General features: G+C 39.7%; 1 protein-coding gene across 3 annotated transcripts in view; it reads right to left on the bottom strand.

The window, feature by feature from the left end:
- The window catches only part of GLS (glutaminase), an 89,581-nt gene extending 67,577 nt beyond the window's left edge, over positions 1–22,004 (bottom strand). The window contains exons 1-3 of one of the 3 annotated variants that reach the window (XM_070731955.1): positions 21,510–22,004; positions 2,663–2,753; positions 31–152 (exon numbers count right to left, since the gene is read on the bottom strand). In XM_070731955.1, the coding sequence (XP_070588056.1) occupies positions 31–152; positions 2,663–2,753; positions 21,510–21,865 (569 nt within the window). In that variant the 5' untranslated portion in view covers positions 21,866–22,004. The remainder of the gene's footprint in view (positions 1–30; positions 153–2,662; positions 2,754–21,509) is intronic. The other 2 variants (XM_070731954.1, XM_070731957.1) reach the window with 2 other exon arrangements.
- Between the last annotated feature and the right edge of the window lie 1,273 nt (positions 22,005–23,277).

Genomic DNA, 23,277 nt, shown 5'->3' with positions numbered 1-23,277 from the left:
AAGTTGTAGCAAATCAATTAAAGTATTTACTTTTTAAAGAGCTCTTTATCTAGCATGACACCATCTGATGTAGTTTGAAGCGTCAATCTTAACATATCCATGCATTCTTTCAGTCTTGGATCATTTGTTCGTAAACCTGTAGATTTTAAAGCCTGTAAAATAAAAAAGGAGTTACAGATATTTCTTCCTCTGAATACTAATTCATATAACAGCAGTTCTGATTCCATCTTCTTTTCCAATAGACTGCAATAGATAGCTCCTAGTCATTTCTGTTTTCAGCGCTTTTTAAAAATACATATATCCACACTCCCTAAATGTGAGTAAAATGATAATGCAACCTTCTTTAAAACTTAAAATTTCTGTGACACTCCATTTTAGTAACCTTCCCATAACCTGATCATTACCAAACCTGTATGTTTTCAAAAATAAAAAAATATATTTTTGAAAAATCCTTCAGGATTAGCCTCTTACCAAACTTATGGTCACTAGCCACAGACATCCCTATCTTCAAAAAAGGAGATCCAAGTAACATTGAAAATTACAGACCAATTTCTTTATGTTGCATCATTTGCAAAGTCATGGAATCAATCATAAATCAATCCATCACCCTTCACCTAGAAACTAACAACCTACTCTCTAACAAACAATTTGGTTTCAGAAAAACAGTATCCACTAACTTGCAACCCTACACTGCAAAAACATATGGACTTCACAACTTGAGCAAGGTAAATCACTAGATGCAATTTACAGAGACTTTTGTAAAGCCATTGATTCGTTCAGTACAACTACTGAAAACTAAACTACTGACAAACTACTTCGAAAACTAAAATATTAGTGCCCTATCAAATCCTGCACCTGTCAACAGTGGGGTCCCTTAAGGCAGTGTTCTAGGACCAACACGATTCATTCTTTACATAAACGACCTTTGTGATCACATTATAAGTACAGTGATACCTTGTCTTACGAACCCCTCATCTTACAAACTTTTCGAGATACGAACCCGGAGTTTAAGATTTTTTTTGCTTCTTCTTCCGAACTATTTTCACATTACAAGCCCACCACCGGTGGGATGCCCCGCCTCCGGACTTCCGTTGCCAACTGAAGGCTCCCCTCATTGGGAAACCCCACCTCCGGACCTTTCATTGCCAGCGAAGCCCCTGTTTTTGCAATGCTGGGATTTCCCTGAAGCATCACAAAGAAGCAGAAGTCCAGAGGTGGGGTTTCCTATGGAGGGGAGCTTCAGGGGAATCCCAGCAGGGCAAAAACGGGTGCTTCAGCTGGCAAAAGGGGTGAATTTTGGGCTTGCAGGCATTAATCACTGTTCCATTGATTCCTATGGGAAACATTGTTTTGTCTGACTAACTTTTCACCTTATGAACCTCGTCCTGGAACCAATTAAGTTCGTAAGACAAGATATCACTGTAACTGCATTCTCTTTGCTGACAATGTTAAACTATTCAATACCATCGACAAAACTTCTACTCTTCCAAAAGACGTAGATCAAGTATCACAATGGTCTGATAACTGGCAACTTCAAATCTCAACCAATAAATGTTCTGTCTTACAAATTAGCAAAAAGAATCAGAACACAAATTACAAACTTGGAGAACACAACCTTGTAGACAATCCTCATTCTGTTAAGGACCTCATTAGATAAAAGTACTCATATCTAATGACCTAAGTGCCAGAGCCCATTGTAACAAAATTGCCAAAAATGCACTAAGAATTGTTAACCTAATCTTGAGTAGTTTCTTCTCTGGCAATATTAAACTGCTAATCAGATCATACAAAACATTTGCCAAACCAATCCTCAAATACAGCTCATCTGTCTGGAACCCGCACTACACATCGGACATTAATACAATTGACAGAGTCCAGAAATATTTCACGAGAAGAATATTCCAATCCTTTGCTTGCAGGAGAATACCTTATTCCACCAGATTTGGAATTTTGGGCTTAGAAAACCTAGAGCAGTGTTTCCCAACCTTGGCAACTTGAAGATATCTGGACTTCAATTCCCAGAATTCCCCAGCCAGCAAATGCTGGCTGGGGAATTCTGGGAGTTGAAGTCCAAATAGCTTCAAGTTGCCAAGGTTGGGAAACACTGACCTAGAGTTACGTCGTCTTCGATCTGATCTAAATGTAGTTCATAAAATCATCCACCACAATCTCCTACCTGTCAATGAATACTTCAGCTTCAATCACAATAACACACACACACAAAGTAGATTCAAACTCAATGTAAACCGCTCAAAACTAAACTGCAGAAAATACGACTTCAGCAACAGAAGTGAGCCACCCCGGGTTTTCAGAGAAGGGCGGCATACAAATCTAATAAATAAATAAATAAATAATCAGAGTGGTCAATGCATAGAATGCACTACCTGACTCTGAGTTGTTTTCCCCAAACCCCAAAAACTTTAACCTACAATCTACAATCAACCTCACCCTATTCCTAACAGGTTTGTAAGGGGCGTGTATAAGCACACCATCATGCCTACCATCCCTGTCCTACTATCCAAATTTACCTAAACCTACTTTGCTTTTGTTTTTGTTTATACCATACCTATTATCTTGTACATGTTTTGACAAATAAATAAATAAAATATATGGGTAATTTACTTAGCACACAATTTATTAAAAACAAAATAAAAAAACTTACTGTGATGAACTTATGAACTGGTATTTTTTCTTGTCCTTCTGCAATAGTATAGAACAGCAAATCTTCCAAGCTAGGCAACAGACCTCCTTTACTAAGGAGAGAACACAGATATGGGGAGAAACCAAGTATTAGTTTGTCACAATCTTAAATCAATGCAATTCTATAAAATATACTCCTATGAAAATCTATTCTTAATTAAATCTTACTGTGAAACATAGTTTCATAAACACACATACAATGAAATATAAATCATACAGTAAAAGTTTCACATACAGTGATCCCCCGCTCGTTGCGAGGGTTCCGTTCCAGGACCCCCCGCAACGAGCGGGATTTCGCGAAGTAGCGCTGCGGAAGTAAAAACACCATCTGCGCATGTGCAGATGGTGTTTTTAACTTCCGCAGCGCTAGCGAGGAGCCGAAGATTGGGGGCGGCGCGGCTGTTTTAAAACGTCGCCGCCGACATGGGGGGCTCGCTAGCACCCCCCCGAACCCCCAACCCGGGTTTGGGGGGGGTGCTAGCAAGCCCCCCATATCGGCGGCAACGTTTTAAAACACCCGCGCGGCTTTCCAATGAGTCCCAAAGACAAACGTGGAAGTTTGACGTTTGTCTTCGGGACTCATTGGAAAGCTCCGATCGTTTTAAAGCAGGCGCGCCGTTCTCCGCTGACTCCTGGCGAACTTCCCCGCTTTAGGAGTCAGCGGAAAACGGCGCGCCTGCTTTAAAACGATCGGAGCTTTCCAATGAGTCCCGAAGACAAACGTCAAACTTCCGCGTTTGTCTTCGGGACTCATTTTAAAGCAGGCGCGCCGTTCTCCGCTGACTCCTGGCGAACTTCCCCGCTTTAGGAGTCAGCGGAGAAGGGCGCGCCTGCTTTAAAACGATCGGAGCCGGCCGGTTCCGATCGTTTTAAAGCAGGCGCGCCCTTCTCCGCTGACTCCTGACGAACTTCCCCGCTTTAGGAGTCAGCGGAGAAGGGCGCGCCTGCTTTAAAACGATCGGAGCCGGCCGGCTCCGATCGTTTTAAAGCAGGCGCGCCCTTCTCCGCTGACTCCTGGCGAACTTCCCGGGCGAAGGGCGAAGGGCGGGCGAGCGGGTGCTGGGGGGGGCTTCGCTCTCCCACCAGCAAGAGGGGGAAGACCCAGGGAAGCCACCCAGCAGCTGATCTGCCCGGCCCATCTACGCATGCGTGCCCATAGAAAAAAGGGCACGCATGCGCAGATGGTGTTTTGACTTCCAGGTTCAAAAATCGCAAATTACCCTGTTCGCAATGGTCGGGGACGCAATAACCGGGGGATCACTGTATACGTAAAGTGTCATTAATTATTATTATTATTTAAGTACTGTATTTGTTCTTCCTTGAACATTTTTATTTATTTTTCCTATCAAAATAGGACACAAGTAACCATATATGCCAATATTTTTAAAATGTTATATAATAAATTTCCAATTAATACACAAGTTCAATCTTTCAATCAGTGCCTCCTTGATAGATAACGAAAAAAATACAACTAAACAATATGTAAAGTTCTTTTTTTGGTCTGTTAATATTTCTTGAGTGTGTGTATGTGAGAGAGAGAGAGAGAGAGGGAGGGAGGGAGGAAGCGAGGGAGAGAAGAACAGTGTGTTCAGAGACATATTCCAACTACAGAAAACATAAGGCTAAAATTAAAATCTAACAAACTCCTTTCAAATTTTTTTTAAGAATTTGACTTTTAAGAAAAACTGACACAAGTGGTAATTTGTGACTAAAAATCAGAAATATACAAGATTAATTTTTAAACTTTAAATTCCATAGCATAGAACATTTAACATGGATAAACTTTATGAAATGCGCATGTTTAAAATGTTCAAACATTAAGACTTAGTTCAATTTCTTAAAGTAGTTTTAAAACAACTTTATAGATTATAAATCATTGACATCTGTTGCAGTTAAATCAACCAGATTAGCTCAGTATTTAGCTATGGCACTGAACTATCACATACAGAAAGCATGGCAAACATTTAATTTACTTACAGAAAATATCTCAAATGGACTATTCTTGGATGAAGCTTATCAGTTTAAACTGCAGTATAAGCTTTTTCTCCATCTATTTCGCAGCTCAATAATGTTATGTAATATTTGTTTAGCCTAAGAGCAGCGTTTTAGCATCATTAAATACTTAGAAAAATACATATTCAGCATAACCAAAAAGTACTAAGACAGAAAGTGGACATGGTGTTGTCACCATTATCTTTACTATGTGGAAGTGAATGTTTATTCACTGCAAAGTCTGTACTAAAAAAATAGAGAAGCTTATTTGAAGCCATAAGACATGACAAGTCACTTTGGTACAACAAAGATAATACTGGTCTTCAAACATCTGTTACAAGGCCATAAAGTGACTTTTAAAGAAGTTCTGAATCTCAGTTCTGAATAAAGTTCATGACCTAACACTTTATATTAAAACCAAGTTCCAAAATATCAAATTTGACTTATATTAAGAAATAACATTGTTTAAACAAGCAATAGACAAGGTTGAATTTCTCCACTTGTTTGTTGGACCCACGCCCCTCCTGGCTGGTTTCGGCCAGCAGGGAGGTGACATAAGGCTGGTTTCAGGCTTTAATAAACGCGTCCTTGAGGGGTTCTTCCCACAACCTTTAAAGGAGGTAATGGTAAGACCCCTCCTCAAGAAGCCTTCTCTAGATCCAGCAGAATTAAAGAACTTCTGTCCAGTCTCCAACCTTCTCTTTGTGGTAAAGGTTGTAGAGAAAGAGGTGGCACTTCAACTCCTATGGTCATTGGATGAAACAGGTTATCTGGACCCTTGTCAATCTGGCTTCAGACCTGGCTATAGCATGGACACTGCTTTGGTCACGCTGATAGATGATTTCTGGCGAGCCGGAGATGGGGGTCATTCTTCTATCTTAGTGCTACTTGACTTTCGATACCATTGACCATGGTATCCTTCTGGGACAACTAAGGGAGGTACGGCTGGGAGGCACCGTGCTGCGGTGGTTTTCCTCCTACCTCTCTGGTCATACACAGTCAGTGTTGGCAGGAGGACAGTGGCTGACCCGTAGGCCCATTTGTTTGTGGGAGTGCCTCAGGGCTCGGTCCTCTCTTTAGATATTTAGATATTTAATATCTACATGAAACCACTGGGTGAGGTCATCCAACATTTGGGGGTGAGATATCAGTAATATGCTGATGATACCCAGTTACAGTACTGTATATATCACCACCCCATGTCAGTTCAGTGAAACAGTGAATGTGATGTGCCTGGAAGTTGTGAAGGTCTGGGTGGGTGTCAACAGGCTCAGACTTAAGACCGAGTGGCTGAGGGTGCTGCCTCCTAAGAATGTATCAACTATCCATCCTTGGCTCTGGGGAGAAGAGGAGAAATTGTCACCCTCAAAACGGGTTCGCAATTTGGATGCCCTCCTAGACCCACAGCTAAGATTAGACCAACACCTAACAGCTGTGGTTAAGGGGACCTTTGCACGGGTTCGTCTGGTGCACCAATTGTGACCCTACTTGGATCAGGAGTCTCTCTGCAGTCGCTCAGGCTCTTATCACCTCATGATTATTGCAACACACTCTACACGGGGAAACTATAATTGGTCCAGAATGCAGCCACGCGAGTGGTTGTGGGTTGTGGGTACACCTAGGCACCACTCACATTACACAAATCCTCCGCAAGCTGCACTGGCTTCCTATTGGTCTCTGGGCTCAATTCAAGGTGTTGGTTATTACCTTTAAACCTCTACGTGGCTCAGGGCCAGGTTATCTCCGAGACCACCTTCTATCTCATAGTTCCCAGGTTTGGTAACATCCCACAGAGTTGGTCTCCTTCAGGTCCAGACTGCCCCCACTTTATTGACCTTCCAGAAAGCATCGAAGACCTAGCTTTTCCGGCAGGCTTAGGGTCATTGATCTCACAATTTTATGAGGTCCAGTCTTGAATGATATATATGTATGTGATTTTTAAACTCTTTTTATATTAATCTTTTATAGTGTTTTTAAATGTATTTTATATCCTGTTGTAAACCACCCAGAGTCCCAGAATTGGGCAGCATAGAAATACAATAAATAAATACAAATAAAATAAAATAAATAAGTTGAGAACATTTGAAATTTGGCTTTAGTTAGAAAAGAATTAACAAGTATGTGCCTATGACAAGACTATAACAGAAGATTGATTAAACTAATACTGACACAGCAAAATCTGTAAGTAAGCTGTCAAGATTAGCCAAAAGCAAAGGCTATAAAATTATGGAACTATACAGACCTGTATTTTGAAAACAGTGTGCATACTGAGTTGGAAAGACTCTGATGTTGTTGTGGTCCATGCAGCTGATAGCAGATCCCTTCGAGAGGAGACCAACTTGGTGATGCAGCTGGCACGCGAATCGGACAATGAAGAGGCTGGCAAGGACTCAGTGCCAGAGGCAGAGGTTCAGCCAGGGCCTTCGGAACCTCCAGGACCTCATAACAGTGATGTGGAAGAAGCTTCTTGAGGAGGGTGTGGCCAAATGCCACAGCGAGATGGGTGTTTCCAGCATTCAGCTAGGGAACTCCAATATCCCCGCCACTAGGAGGTCCGGCTCAATTAGAACATGACCAGAACCACCCTGTAGGATGGGGGGAAAGAGAGGGGCCTGCCGGCTAGATGGGGAAGTAAAACCACCCAGGGAGCCAACAAAGTCCTCTCATCCTGCAGTGATGGAAAACAACATTGCCATCCTAACTGCGGCAGCCACAAATGGCGGGATTGATTGTTGAAGATTGAAGTCACCTGGGAAGGAAGATATAAGAGTGTGCTGGAGAGTGAGAAGAAAGTAGTATACAGAAGCTGGTGAGTATTTTTTTTGCCGATAAAAGCCCAAAATGGATTGTTTTTAAAAAATTAAAGGGGAACAAAAGAATAGGAAATTTAAAAAGCGACTATCAAGCCAACAGAGGACCATAGAGAAATTGAAAAAAAAGGAGGTGAAATTGAACTGATACCTAACCCTTGATGATTCATAACTTTCTTATTGAAGTGATTGTTGAATTGTCTGGCAAATAAGTTTTTTCAATGAAAATATTTTATTGATAGAACTGATTAAAAATATAGATAAATACTACAGAATAAAAAGGAGTTTTGAAAGTGTGGGTGCCATCTACAGACTGGAGGAATAATTGCAGTGGTGGTAAATTTTCATGGATGTTTTTACAGCTGTTGACCTTCAACAGGGAAACTATTTTGATATCAGAAGTACTGTGTAAGGAGTAATATGTTATTCTACTGAAAGACAACTTGGATCTGCCTGAATTAGACTGAACTTTGAAGAAACTTTAATGTTGAAAAGAATAAGAGATTGGGGCCTGAGATACCAAAAAGGCCGTGGAAGCAGATATCTGTTAACAGCTGGATTTTGTAACACTAATGATTCTTCATATTGATGACATGGAGATAAACAATTATGAAAAATTGGTGCTATTTTCAAAATACCTTCCTGAGGAAATAAAAGACACAAAAGATGCTTTATGGGATTTAAAGGGAGACTTTTTTGGGCTGAGAATTGGAAAGGAAAAAGAATTAAAGGATAATAATGACTTTTAAGGATAAACCAGAGGCTAACAACATTTGTAATGATGAAAATAAAGAACATGAAGATCAGGAAGAAAAGATGACCTTGGAAAAGAATGAAAGCTATAGTGATAAAAAGAAAAAAGATACCCCAAATGGACAAATTGACAACTATATTGTAATTCAGGAAGTTTCTACTGGGTTTTGCAATAATGAAAAGAGAGTTGAGAGAAAATATTGGCACTGAATGAAACAATTAAAAAAAAGAAGGGGATAATATAGAGGAGAGAGGGGGAAAATTGAAGGTAGAATTGGACAAGTACTATTTAAGAGGGAAAAGGCTTGGCAGAAAAGATAAAGGGGTAAAACATAAAAAGAAGGGGAGAAATGAGTTAAGAAAAATAGAATGGAAACATGAAAATGGATGATTTAATAAAGAAAAGAAATAGATTTCTTTACCTGTTACTTCTCAATATTATTATTGTTATTATTATGGATAGCGAATAAGACAGCAATGATTTGAAGGTAATGAATTAACTGGTGGAAGAAAGTATAATCTTTTAAGCTATTACTGCTGTCTATGTTGGTTATAATGTGAATAACTCATGAACTTGATATAACTTAATGAAAGATTTCTGACGAGCATGGATGCTAGCGAGAGAATAGCGAATCAACAATAAGAACACTATTTTTATATATTTTTTCTTCCCTTTTTTTCTTAGATTCTGATATTATGATATGTATACATTGTTATAATTATTATTAATAGTGAAGAAGAATTAATTGAAAGATATATGATTGGATTTAGGAGGCATAAGCTTGGATTAGAAAAATATGATTATGGAATTAAAAAATGATTGTTTATTCAATCTCATATCTTATAGCAGATAGATATATTTCTATTAAGAGAATGTATAATATAATTGTTGTAAGTAAGCACAAATTGTACAGCTAATGTGTTCACATACAAAGTTTTTCTGATACAGTGATCCCTCGTTTATCACGGGGGTTAGGTTCCAGGACCACCCGCGATAAATGAAAATCCACGAAGTAGGATTTTCTCTCTCTCCCCTACATTGTCCCTCACTTCCCCCCACCCTCTTTACCTCTTGTCTCTCTGCCTCTGTCTCTCTCTCTCTCAGGGAATACTCACAAGGGGCTCCTGAAGGCTTCGCTCTGCATCCAGCAGCAAAGCGTTGCTTTGGCAGGGACAAGGCAAACGCACCGTTGAGTTAGCCCCAGCCCTCACCCCCACCACCGCCACCAGGACCAGCTAACTCAGCTGCAAGCCTTTAAAGCAGCCTACCCTCCATTCGTTACTGTTCGGGTTAGGGGAGAAGGTCTGACTCAGGCAAAATCACCACCACCCGTGCTCACAAAATCACCATCACCCGTCTTTCAGCAACCTGCGATCCACTGAAGCCATGAAAGGTGAACCGCGAAGTGGCAAGGGATCACTGTATAGGATCTGAATAATCTATAATGTGAGTAAACCACAATGTAAGAACTATAATAATATTGATGATACTGATGCAAAATAAGATACAAGAAAATAATGCTATTGTTAATATGAGACCATAGGATAAATTGATAGTTACATTTTGATTTTTTTATTGGGTGTTTAGAAATGGCTGGGGGGGGGAAAAGATGAGCTAAGATATTAATGGAGAGGAACTAATAAGGCTGGAAACTAAGAAGCACAAGAAATAACAATTAGTTTGTAAAATCTAGCTGTAGCAACTAACCTGGAACAAAAATTGAATTGATTGGGGATAGACCCAGAAGACAAAACTAGGTAAAAGGAGGTAGCATGAGTTAAAAATACATATACCAAAAGTTAAGAATTAAATATAATAGATAGGAGACTTAGAAATAAGACAGATGATTATGAAGGTTAGAGAAGCATTCTAGTCTGTCACATAATTGTAATAGAATTATCCACTTAGGGAAGGACTTTGAGGGTGGATGGGAAGTAGGAAAGAAGGAAAGAGAGAGGAGAGAGTAGATGAAGACTAGGAGAAAGGAGGAGGAAGAAGGAAATGGTGGTAGAAGGAGGGAGGAGTAAGAAAGTAGGTAGTAGAGGTGGAACAGCTGCCTGAGATAGAAAGAGGGAAGTGGAGAGAAGAAAGATGGATACAGATGAAACAATATAAAGCAAAATTGGAATGTGATCTAGTTTATTGCACTTGAAAAATGATATATGCATATTAAGTTGTATTGAAGGTATATAAAGTTGTATGTTGAATGTAGAGTAAAATAAAAAAAATTAAAAAAAGAAGAGGCTTCTCCTCTTAATGCATGAGCACGCAGAGCTGTCAAAAGGCAGGAGTGGTTAATCCAGAGGAGGTCTCCTTAGAAGTAAGACCTGGGGCTAATTGGCCACACCCCTAATCTACTTAAGGAAAGCAGAGGCAGTTGAATCTCTGCAGGAAACGACATTTGAAATTCGTGTGCTCTTCATGTCTGGAAAATGTCTGCTCTTCTTATCTGCTTTGGTTTGTTTATTGAAAACAACTTCTAAGCATTTTGCCAAACTTCGTCAGCTATTAAAGACTAATTCCTATTCTATGATTTAAGACTTTCCGAACTTATGGCAACTGTTAATCATTTTGCAATTAATGACAATTAATTAACAGCTGGGCTTTTGCAAGAAAATACTGCCTTCAGGTGTGTTTGTGTGTGTGTGTGTGTGATCTCTACTAAGACAGTTATTAGTAGTCGGTTATTGAATAAAATACTTTTGAACAAACGATATGTTTGCTACGTTCTTAGCTGGGGCAGAACAGATATTGGGAAAGATTAAGGCAAAAGGAGAAGGGGAGAACAGAGGATGAAATTATTAGACAGTGTCATTGCTACAGTGAACATGAATTTGGGCAAACTCCTAGAAACAGTGGCGGACAAAGTCTCAGATACTATGGTCCAGTGGGCCGCAAAGAGTCAAATACAACTTAGGAACTGAACAATATACACATTGAGTGCTTTTAGACAATTACATTGGCTCATAAGTATATTGGAGATTCTAAGGAGATATCTGCCTCAAAATGCTACATAGGAGATTAAACTTATTAATGTTTTAATAAAGTACATATAAAATCAAATATTTATTACAGTCATAGACCAGCAATTACTGTAATTAAAGCTATTTTTTTTCTCACTGTATACCCCTCTACCTTCCCATCTTTTCCATTGTTACTTAATAGCAGCAACAACTGAGTAATTTCAACTTCTCTTTGTCCCCTCCATTCCATGTTACTCTTACCCATGTTACTCTTACCCACATTCCCATGACACTTCTGCAAATGTGAAATGTAAAAGCACTCATTCTCTTTTCCCCTTGTCATTATATAAAGGACAAAGATGAGAAACAGAGTAGCAAACCTTAGTGTGGAACAACACAAATGTTCCTTTTTATCTTTTTACTTTTCTTACTGCTACAACTGTTACCCACTTCCAGTTGTCTGCTGGACAAAGATAATAAAAAACCCAATATAGCATTATAGGAAATAGAAAAAAATGTTGCAGTGGATAGATATAAAAGCATATATCCATAGAGGTGTGATAGCTATATGATGAAATTTGAAAGAACTACAGTTAAGTTATTTTTAAAAATTCCAACATTCTGAATACATGCAATTTGGAGGGAGGGAAAGGACATTAGGTGACATAGATAGATGGGTTTGGACGAGACAAAGGATGAAATGAATGAAAACTTAATGAAGCCATTTGAAAACTACCTATTATTATTAGCATGGGGGTATAAGACAGAGTATATTGCAACATCCCTGAGGATAGCTGGTGCCTGAAGACAGTGCCACTGTCTTGTTAAGAGGTCGTGACAACTGTCAGCCTGGACAGCTTCAAGGCAGGATGTCAAGACAGATTCATGGATGCCAAGTGTATTGGTGGCTATTGAAATGGATGTCCAAATGCCATCTCTACGTTGGTCGAGGCAGGCAGGATTCCCTCGGGTACCATTTGTTGGGGGTCAAGGGAAAGGGAGGATTTTGCCTTCTTTTTCTGTTCAAGATCCCCATGTACAATTGGTGGGCCACTGTGTGACACAGAATGCGGGGCTCGATGGGCTTTGACCCGATTCACCATGGCTCTTCTTATGTTCTTAACAACCTATCCTTTAAATTTTTAACCTGATTTAATTTTACTTCTAAGTTTTAACTTGTTAATACTGTTTTAAGATATGCTTTTATTTATGTGTTTATATTATTTTGTTAAATGGCACATGTCACCAGAGAAATTAGCCAAAATGTTTAAAGATAAGTTAGCAAAATGGAAATGTCATCAAACTCCAGGATCTTAATATCGTATCTGTTGGACAAACGTAGAAGCAAGAAATTTTTGTACTAAAATACAAGTATGGTTAGAAAAAATGTTAAAATGTAGGATAGAATTAAGATCAGAAACCTTCTAACTGGGTATCTTGCCAGAAAAACACAGTAAAGAAAACACTTATTTGATAGTGCATATATTAACAGCAGCCAGAATAATATTTGCACAAAACTGGAAAGCAATGTATATGCCTGAAGAAAAACAGATAATAAAGAAAATTTTAGACTGCGCAGAAATGAATAGATTAATACTTACACTAAAGGACACAGAAGGATCGTACTACAAGATATAGGGAAGATTTTATGAATGTTTAGGGGGGAAATATCAATGAAGGAGAGAAAATAAAAGTGAAAGAGAAAACCAGACAATACACTATGAAATGGAAGAGGGGGGAAGAGGAAAACTGAAAAATTATACTAGATAAATATATATATGGTAAATAAAGATATATATGAATATGTGAAAATGATAGTTGTCAACTTGCAACTGGTACAAATCATACTAAAAATAATAATCAGTAGCTTGTTGTTTTTTGGCATTGGAGAGTAGTATCAAAATTCTCTAATATTTTTCTTATTGCCATGAACAAACAGGTAGGAGAATGTTTATCAAATTTGCCATACAGCACAAAATTAGATAAGAAACTGAATGTATTGGAAGGCAGAAACAATATTCAAAATAATCTTGACATGTCAGAGAAGCCAGTTGGATTACATTTAATAAATATGAATCCCAATTTTTAAGCAAAAAAATGAAATGCACAGGTATAAGAGGAAATATATAGGATAGTCACAGTACTTGTGAAAAGTACTCAGATTAATATTTGTTTGTAAATTTGGCAGCATGGTGTGATTGTAAAAAGGTAAATGCTTAGACACCACCTACAAACATACAAGTGATTAATTGCAGAATTAATCATTATACTTTATTCCGGTTTGACTAGTATCCAACTTGAACACTATGTAGATATAACACTTTAAGAGGATTTAGAGGAAGACAACAAAGATGATTAAGGGGCTAGAAACAAACTCCTATGAAGAAGGATTAAAGGAGCTAGGAATATTTAGCCTTGACAAAAGGCAACTGGATGTGGGAGGATGAGAAAGGTCAGACAGGAGGTCAAAACCTGCCTCATTCTCTTGTTACACAGCAGGGGGGGGGGGGAGATTTAAGATACAAGAAGGCATATTGCAACCATTTTTTTAAAGGGAGAGGGCAACCCTAACAAGATGACTTTGACAACAGAACCAATTATCCAAAGAAATAGGGATGTACCTATGGAGATTCTCAGTCATCCAGGTCATGGTTGTCCCCCTTGCTTTTTCAAGAGGCAATTGGACTTCTTGGTTTTCTTTGAAGACTTTTCACTTCTCATCCAAAAAGCATCTTCATCTTCTTGGATGAGAAGCGAAATGTCTTCAAAGAAAACCAGAAAGTCCAATTGCCTCTTGAAAAAGCACCTTTGGGACAAATAGGCGTCTTTCAGCCTTTGTGGCAATCTAGTTACTTGCTTCCCTTGCCCCATTCTGATCCTATGGATGGAGTTACTCATATAAATAGTTGAATAGTAAATTATTTATGCTCAAACACTTACAGATTACTTTAAATAGCATTGATGTAATATATTAGCCATCTGCCTTGTAGAGTGAAGAGGATGGCTCTCTCTAAATCATCTCAAGGCAAGTGATTCTCTCCAGAAAATAGAGAGGGGGTGGGGATGGATTATCCCAGACAGATAAGAAGAGCTAAAGACTCATTCTTCTGCCACTCCTCCAAGCTCCAATAGATTGGATAAAAATCCTGTATTAATTCCAATGTATTACTTTCCCAGTACAGTGATCCCTCGATTTTCGCGGGGGTTACATTCCAAGACCTCCCGCGAAAATCGATTTTCCGCGATGTAGCGGCGCGGAAGTAAAAACACAATTTTTGGCTGCCCCCGCCCCCCCCAGCGCCTCTGGCGCCCTCGCTGCTACCGCCCGCCCGCCCGATCCACCACGTTCCCCGTAGGCCCCACCCGCCGCTCGCCTGGCCGCTCGCTCACTTTTATTTCACCCAACGCCCCCTGGCCGATTTTCCCGAGCCAGAGCTGAGGCGAACTGGAAACCATCCCTCCTTCTTCCTTCCCTTCTCTTCCTCCCCGTTCGGTCGAAGCCGGCGGCGAGTGTCCAAAGCCTGAACTTTTCACGGAGCTGAAGCCAACGGCGGGGGCGGCAGGGCAGGAGGCTCCCTCCTTTCGAAATCGCGGAGGCGGCGTGTTTATTGATGGAGCCAGGAATGCAAGGGCGACGCCAGGCCGCGCGTTTTCTGCAGACCCTTCCCTGGCGGCTTCGGCTGTCAAAAAAGAACTACGCCTCCGTGCGTGCGCGGTTTAGGAAACGGTGTGCCGGAGGCTTCCCTCTTTTGCAGCCTCGCGTTTAAAACTGAGGCAATTTCCCTCAACAAAACGCTTGTGCAATTCTGCCCCCGCTGATGAAGAATGTCAGCTCGCTCGCCGCTCGCCCGGCCACCCGCCGCTCGCTCGCTGCTCGCTCGCTGCTCGCCCGCCCTTCGCCCGGCCGCTCGCTCGCCGCTCGAGAGCAAGAGGGGGAGAGATAGAGAAAGAGAGAAGGAAAGAAAGAAAGAGATGAGAGAGGGAGGAAGGAAGAGAATGACAGGAAAGAAAGAGAAAGAGACAGAGAAGTGACTCTTGGTGATGACGTATGACGTCATCGGGTGGGAAAAACCGTGGTATAGCAAAAAAACCATGGAGTATTTTTTAATTAATATTTTTTGAAAAACCGTGGTATAGCGTTTCACGAAAATCGAGACCGCAAAAATCGAGGGATCACTGTAATAATTAACTTTGAATTAATATTGAAACTGCAGTCTATTTCCAAACAACAATAAATTTGAAACTTTAAAAACTGGTGTATGTGGATTGATTATTTATTTGTTTGTTTGTTTGTTTGTTTGTTTATGCCACCTGCTCCAATAGGACTCAGGGCAGCTAACAGCAATTATAAATACTAAAAACAATAATAATAAAATACAACAATGATAAAACAGCGATATTATAAAAATATGTAAAATTCTAAAATAATTTTACACGCAATCATTCTTAATTACAGGCCTGCCGGAAAAGACAGATCTTTAACAGCTTTCCGGAAAACTGGTAGGGTGGAGATAGTATGGATCTCTGGAAGCAGTTGATTCCAAAGGGTCAGAGCTGCTCCTCCCCAAGGTCCTGCCAGCCGACACTGTTTGGCGGACAGGACCCAAAGAAGGCCGATCCTGTGGGCCCTTACTAGCCGTAGCGAGGCAGGAGGCAGTCGCATAAGCAGTCTGGCCTTGAGCCATTTATGGCTTTAAAGGTGATAACCAACACCTTGAATTGTGTCTGGAGACTAACTGGTAAAGAAATGCTGTTCACATAAGGTTGGTGTAATACGGGCGTACCTTGGTACACCCATTATTGCGTGCGTCACTGCATTTTGCATCAACTAAAGTCTTTGAACACTCTTCAAAGGTAAAATACATATCAACTTTAAAATAATAAAAGTTCCAACTTTAAAATTTGATAAACGACCTGAAAACATTGAAGAGACCCAATGTTACTATTCATGAAACCAGAATTAAGACTTTAGAAGATCTCCATTTTATTCTAAAAACTGAGCCACTTCAAGTATATGGGCAATTGACCAGAAATAATTTAACTATTAACTTACTTTCAAATTGCTGAGTGGCAGAAGGATTTTAAAACTATAAGGAATAATACATTCAGGAAGTCTTCTCATTGCAAGTTGATTTTAAATTTGAAATAACTGATACTTACAGATTAAAAATAAGTGGCAATACTTTATATGCATGTATCTATATGGGTGATATATTAAATTATTGAAGTCCAGTATCATAGACCCTTTTACAACCTTTGAGAAATCTATCAAATTGAAAATACTATAGATATAAAATAATGATGTATCCTGATCTTACTTTTTCTCTAATAATCAATGCTAGCATAGGGGCATTTCTATGTAATTCTTCCCAGGGTTGGAAAGTGGAAGGCAATAGCCCTAGCCTTAGTGGATATTCAAAACAGTTACAGTATATGTTTCTTTTGGCCTTAGCACAATTAGGTTCAGTACTTTACTTTTTGGAGATTTAGCTTCTTTCAGTTTCAACTTATATTCATCCTCTCCTCTCTCTACCCCGCCCCACCCCACCCGCTTTGTGCAACTCCTATTTAGGAAGCTTATTGCTGTTCCAGGCATCTGTAACCCTGGGAAAGTAGCCTTGAAAAATACTTTGCCTACAAGAAGGCACAGTACTTATTAACAGTCAGTATATAAATTGATTCAGAGTTTTAAAAAGAGACAAATGTGTAACAAGTTGTAAAAATCAGTCTGATATCAGGTTGCAAGAAACAGCTTTTTCTGTGACCTAAGAACTGAACAGCTGAAAACTGCATTAGTGGTATTCAATATTATATTAAACAACATTAAAAAGTTGATACAAATTTCCAGTTGAATAGTACATAATATTCACCATTTGTCCACAGGATTTAATTTTTTTATCTTCACCTACTTAGATTTAAATCTCAATTTATGAACTGATATTGGGATCTGACAATTATACTTCTTGCCTCCCTGATTTTCTTCTATTGTATTAGTGACCTTAAAGATATTAAGGTGTGGTGACATACGCAATGGATATAAATTACCCTTATTTGCTGATGATATGGCTATTCTGAATATTCTTCATGCTATTACTAAAGCTTATTTATGTTATATAGTAACATGTTTATACCCTGAATTTTATGCAGAATTTTCAATATTCTGCATAAAATATACCCTAAATGTCCTTTCCACACAAATTCTGAAACTAAATAAAGAGAATCCTATTCAACGAATGAGTAAAAATATTATGCTTTTTCATTCATTTATTTATTGAGGAAAATTATCTAAAGTTACATTGAAAGGTTAGAAAAATAATATTTGCTGGTGTAGCTTCCCTTAGCTACAACTAAACATTCTGATAATGGTTGATCAGGCCAGTACATAAGAAATTGAGCCTGTTCCTTTAACTGAACAGCTTTAATTCAGGGATGTTGGTTGTTTCTTCACATGAACTGCCTACTTCATGTCCTTTTATACTTTTATAGGATAAAGGTCAGGAATTTGACTTGACCAATCCAAAATATTAACTTTCTTAACTGTTGATCACTCTTAGGTTGTACAACATGTGTATTTTTTATTGTTGTCTTACATGATCCCATTTCTGTTGAGTTTATGTTACAGACAAATAGCCTAACACTTTCTTGTAGAATTTGCTGAGACAATTTAGAATTCATAATTCCACTGATGATGGGAACAGAGACAGAGGCAACAAAGTAGGCCAAACCATGATAGCAGCACCCTGTTTCACAGAACGCATAAAATTCTTGTGCTGGACTGCAGGGTTTGCGTTTCATTAAATGTAAGGCATTTATTTATTTATTTATTTATTTATTTATTTATTTATTTATTTATCAGATTTCTATGACGCCCTTCTCCTGGGACTCAAGCCAATTTTTTTTTGGCTTTTTTGACTCTTCAAGCGAAAAAGAATTCTCCATGAAATTTGTTCCTAGTAGGCAGTGGGGTCTATATTCTGGTGGCTTGCCCTATCAGTATTGATGGGAGTGGTCTTTTTGGTTCTTTTGCTAGACTTTTTATTGTTAGCTTCTTTGACAGTTCCTTGATTGGAGTACTATTTGCTTCTTGGTTGTTGGTCTAATCTTGGTGTTGATTTCTGCTGGGTAATGAAATGTCTGCAAGTAAATGACCAAGTTCAGAGAGCACTAGGGACCCCTCATTTCAACCCTGATCTACAATTTTTCTCCTCTATTGGGATGCTAAGGTCTACTGAATATCCTTGAACAATATGCAATTGTTTTTTGATCAGAATGGTAAAACACTTCTGGAATTTTAGGCCTAAGGATATCATACAATTATCTTCATTTCCAGCCTTGAAAATTACCAAACACATCTGGTCATTCATTAATTGCTTACTAGGTACATTTTGACCCAAAATCCCACGAAAAACTACTCTTGTGGAACAACCCAAATCTGAAAATAGGAAAGAAAATGTTTTATTTGAATGCTTGGGCCAAACAATAAATCAGTGTCAATTAGTTGATTACTAATGAATTGTGTTTTGAATATAATTTTTTTACAAGATTTAGCAATATACAGCAATATACAGGCCGTAATTGAAACGTAGGAAACAGAATGCCCTGGCTGCTTTAGCAGCAGCAAAATGTTTAAGAGATACAGCACTTGAACAGAAACTAACAATCTAATTTTATAAGGAATTAAAAAGTAAAAGTTCCCTTAGTTTTATATTTGAATTATGGAATAAAGAACAAGGATATCCAGTTTTGGAGGATAAATGGGTACAAGTGAAAGAAACTGCTTGATTTTCTTTTTTTTTTTAAGAAAAAAACTCAAAGAAAGTTGCCTTTGGGACAATCAAAGGTGCCTGGATGACTGAGAATCTCCACAAACATGATTTAAAAGGGAAACAGTTTCTTTTTAAATAAAAACTATTTTTATTAATCCTTTCAAAAATGTTTTTTAAAGTTGGTTATTAGATTTGTGTTGTATGAAATTTGAATGATCTTTAAGTAGCCCAATCACAATTTCAATTTGGTTTCAAATCATTACATACCTCACAAAGAGGTTTGGCTTTATCTAACCTGGGAATGGGAAAAAGGAGCTGTTATACACAGAACAATAATATATATTAACATTTCATCTAGATTAGTAAAACAGGCTCATCATTGATTTGAAGGCACAAAGCAGGGACCTCCATTATATAACTACCACTTTTTATTTTTCCTATTGGTACTGGATTTTATTTATTTGTTTAATACATTTAAATGGTTTTCTATCTACTAAAATCACTCTAAATGGCAGATAACCAAAGTCACAATCCATAATATAAATAGCAAACTGAGGCCTCTAAAATATTATCATTAATAAATATACCATGTGTGTGTGTGTGTGCGTGTAGATTTTCATGGGTATAGGCATGTATCATATTTTTTGGAGTATAAGACGAAAGCAGACAATTGGATTTAGTATCCTAAACGGCATCTTCCAAGTCTGTAATTCTAAATTTCCCTGCCCAAATTTACATCCAATTACCAAATCAAATCAAAGACCATAATTCCTTAGGCCTTATGCTTTTCCCAAAATTGCAGGCAAACCATTTTCTATCATTAATTTCACTGAAATAACTGAGTCTTAGCTTCCTCCTCACCGCACTCAGATAGGACATTTCTCAATGATTGGTCTGAAAACCATTTTAAAAATTAAACATAAAAATACCTATTGCAGCTGCAATCATAGTTCTATAGATTTACTGCAAGTAGTAGAAACAATTTTGTTTTTAAATTTAAAACTGTATTACCAAAAAATTATGATCAATACACAAGTACTTATGTTGTAAATTATCAGTAGTTTTATAGGAAGGAACAAGTAATTAAAATGTGCATTCCTCTTTTCAGAAACCTTGACTGAAATAAAAAAGGAAATTGTACATCATTTAATAAACACTTCCAATGAAATCAGTGAAAACTGAAAACAGTAGAACCCTTTCACAGGCCTGTTTAATGGATCAAAATATCCTATTAAGTCATGTTTCAAATATAAATTCTCAAATAAATAGCAGCATTTAATTTTAAAAATGGAAGCCAGCAAGACTAAAACATCACTGACACTTTCCCAAACTCCAATTTATTGCATTAGCAACAGCATTTAGACTTATATACTGCTTCATTTTGCAATCTGGGTCCTCATTTTACCCACTTCGGAAGAATGGAAGGCTGAGTCAACCTTGAGCAGGTGGTGAGATTTTTAACTGCTGAATTACAGCAACTTCACTGCCCACTAATTTAAGAGATAAATGTATTAATTGGATTTGTATGCTGCCCCAGGACTGGAATTATCCAGTGATTAAGTAAAATCCACCCAAATCGGTACCCAGGGGGTCCTTGCAATGGTCACTGTTCTGCTACAATGCCCAAAACACCACAGAGGCGGTGTTTCCCACCCCCCCACTTTACTTTGACTAGAGAGTGAAAGGGACTTTATACACTTTTTTTTTGTCCAATACACAATGAGGGTTTTAGTGGGTATGTATATATGTGTGTGTGTGTGTGTGTGTGTGTGTGTATACACACACACACACACACACACATAGTAAAATACATGATGAAGGTTATAGAGGAGATACTCATAGTAAAATATATCTAAGAAAGAATAGAAAAGAAGATATAGTAATAGAACATATCAATGAAAGAATAGAAGAAGAGATATAGGAATAGAAGAAAGGTATAGGAGATATAGGAGAGCAATAGGACAGGGGATGGAAGGCACTCTAATGCACTTGTACTCTCCAGGAAAATAAATGCATCAAAGTTTATGGAGATTCTCAGGCATCCAGGTCACGGTTGTCCCAAAGGAACTTTTTTTTTTTTCAAGAGGTAACTGGACTTTCTGGCTTTTTTATTGCTTCTGAACCAAGAAGCTTCTTCAAGCTCTGACTCAGAGCTGAAGAAGCTTCCTGGACGAGAAGTGAAACGTCTTCAAAGGGAAACCAGAAAGCCCAGTTACCTCTTGAAGCACCTTTGAGATCAAAGGATGGCAAAGAAACTCCCCCCCCCCTCACTCCGGGAGGACAGGGACGGTTGTCGTGGCAATCCCCAGTCCCATCTTCAGCTCTGCCTTCCTCCTAATCCTACCGTATCTTGACATTTACAAAGCAGCATCCTGTCACATGGCAAGGGGAGGAAGACGCCAGCACCAGCAGGCATGCGCCCACTACCAGCCGGCAGAGCATCTTTCTCCTTCTGTTTCCCAAGGGCTGCCTGGTTTTCAGTCCCGCCAACGGCCCCGGCCCGCCCCTCGCTGCCACCACTCACTTTTCCCCCATGCCGCCTGCTTCCTTGCTTGCGCCCGCGTTGTGGCTGTTCTGGCCAGGGGCCGGGGCGGGCATCTCGCCGGGTGTGGTGGGTGCCGCCGGCGGTTGCTGGGCCGGAGGGCCCTTGCCCGTCTGCTCCAAGATGCCCTCGGAGCTGGTGCAAAAGGAGCGGGAGGCGGCGGCGGCGGCTGCAGCCCCGGGCATCAGCCGCAAAGGCAAGCGGCCACCGGCCCCGCCGAGCCAAGCGGGATGGAGCCACCTCAGCGCCGAGCGACGGCAACAGCTGAACCCACCGGTGCCGGTCTGGCTGAGCCAGAGCAGGTCCCTCAGCAGCGCAGGGCTGCGGAGCCGCATCATGATAGCCCTTGCCGTCCTCTCCGCCTTTCCTGGCGGGTCTCGCAGCTCCGGCGGCGAAGAAGGGAAGTGCCACGGCCGCCGCCGGTCGACCGCGCTTTGCTCTCACACCCCACGGGCTCCGCCTCAAGTCCCACCCCATTGGGCCGTGGCGGCTGTAACCGTCGGGCGCTTTCCGAGGCGATTGGCTATCCGGCATGTTCGTTTAACAAGAAGCTATTTTTTTCCCCTTTCCTCCCCCCGCCCATCTCAGATAACTGGAAGATGTGGCGCACTTGGAGCTGGGCCTGCTGAGTGAGCGCGAGGGGAGGGGGGACGAGAGCGGAGCCAAGGGACGCGTCCCGCCAATTTGGGGCTGTTCTTTGCTCTTGCTGGTCTCCTTCAGAGGGCTATAGTGCTTTAAGGCATATTCTGAAAAAAGTGGCAATGAATAACTGATAAAGTTACATTCAATCTAAAACCAGGAATGCAGTACACTATAAACTTTGTGGCTCATCATTTCACTGGAGATAGGTCTATGGAGATTTTCACTCATCCAGGTCATGGTTGTTCCAAATGTGCTTTTTTTTCCCCCTTCAAGAGGCAATTGGACTTTCTGGGTTTTCTTTGAACATCATCCAAGAAGCTTCTTCATCTCTGACTGGATGGTGGGGAATGGAAGAATTTATACTTGCAGACAGCTGGTCATTTGCGTTCACTGGGGATGGGAGAAAGTGGGCGTAGGGGGAAGAGTACAGTATTGCCTGAAGAAATAGTTCAAAAAGGGGCCAGCAAGAGATTCATGGATCAGGAGGAAAATACCTGACCCCTGCTGTCCCTGATGCCCTGCATTCCTTTCCTTTCTTGATTACCATGATAAGCAATTGTTCCTATTCAGTGCTGTTAACGCTTGGAAAAATCTTGTGGCGCCTCAGATACTTAGATTTATTATGACATCAGCTTTTCTACAATCCACGAAAGCTGATGCCCTAATAAATTAGTCATTAAGAGGCCATCTGAGACTTTCTCCCTGCAGACTGCCTTCCATAATCTTATTTTTCAGTTGCAGGTAAAAGATCTCTGTGCATACTATTGAGTCATAAAAGTGAGCTGAGTGAGGATAATGGAATTGTACTGCAAAATGTTCTGGAGAGCATCAGCTTGGGGAAAAATTGTGACAGAGCAGAGTGATGGTCAAAGCCCTGATGATAAGAAAAGCCTAAATGAGAAGACTCCCACCAGCTTGTTAGAAAGAAATCTATCAAGAAAGTCCATCAGACCAGCAAAATAGACCAAGCAGGAGAACTCAGGCAGTCAGACACACTACTAGAAGACATTTGCAGCATCCAATTGCTGAATCAAATTACTGTTATAGCAAGTGGTTAATGTCTCCTGATTATAGTCTTTATAGATTCTAAGTCCTGATAAAGTCTTTG

The sequence above is a fragment of the Erythrolamprus reginae genome, chromosome 1 (assembly GCF_031021105.1).
Source record: "Erythrolamprus reginae isolate rEryReg1 chromosome 1, rEryReg1.hap1, whole genome shotgun sequence".
Lineage (NCBI taxonomy): Eukaryota > Metazoa > Chordata > Lepidosauria > Squamata > Dipsadidae > Erythrolamprus > Erythrolamprus reginae.
Note: the sequence above shows the minus strand (reverse complement) of the source record. Positions and strands in the feature narration are given on the sequence as shown.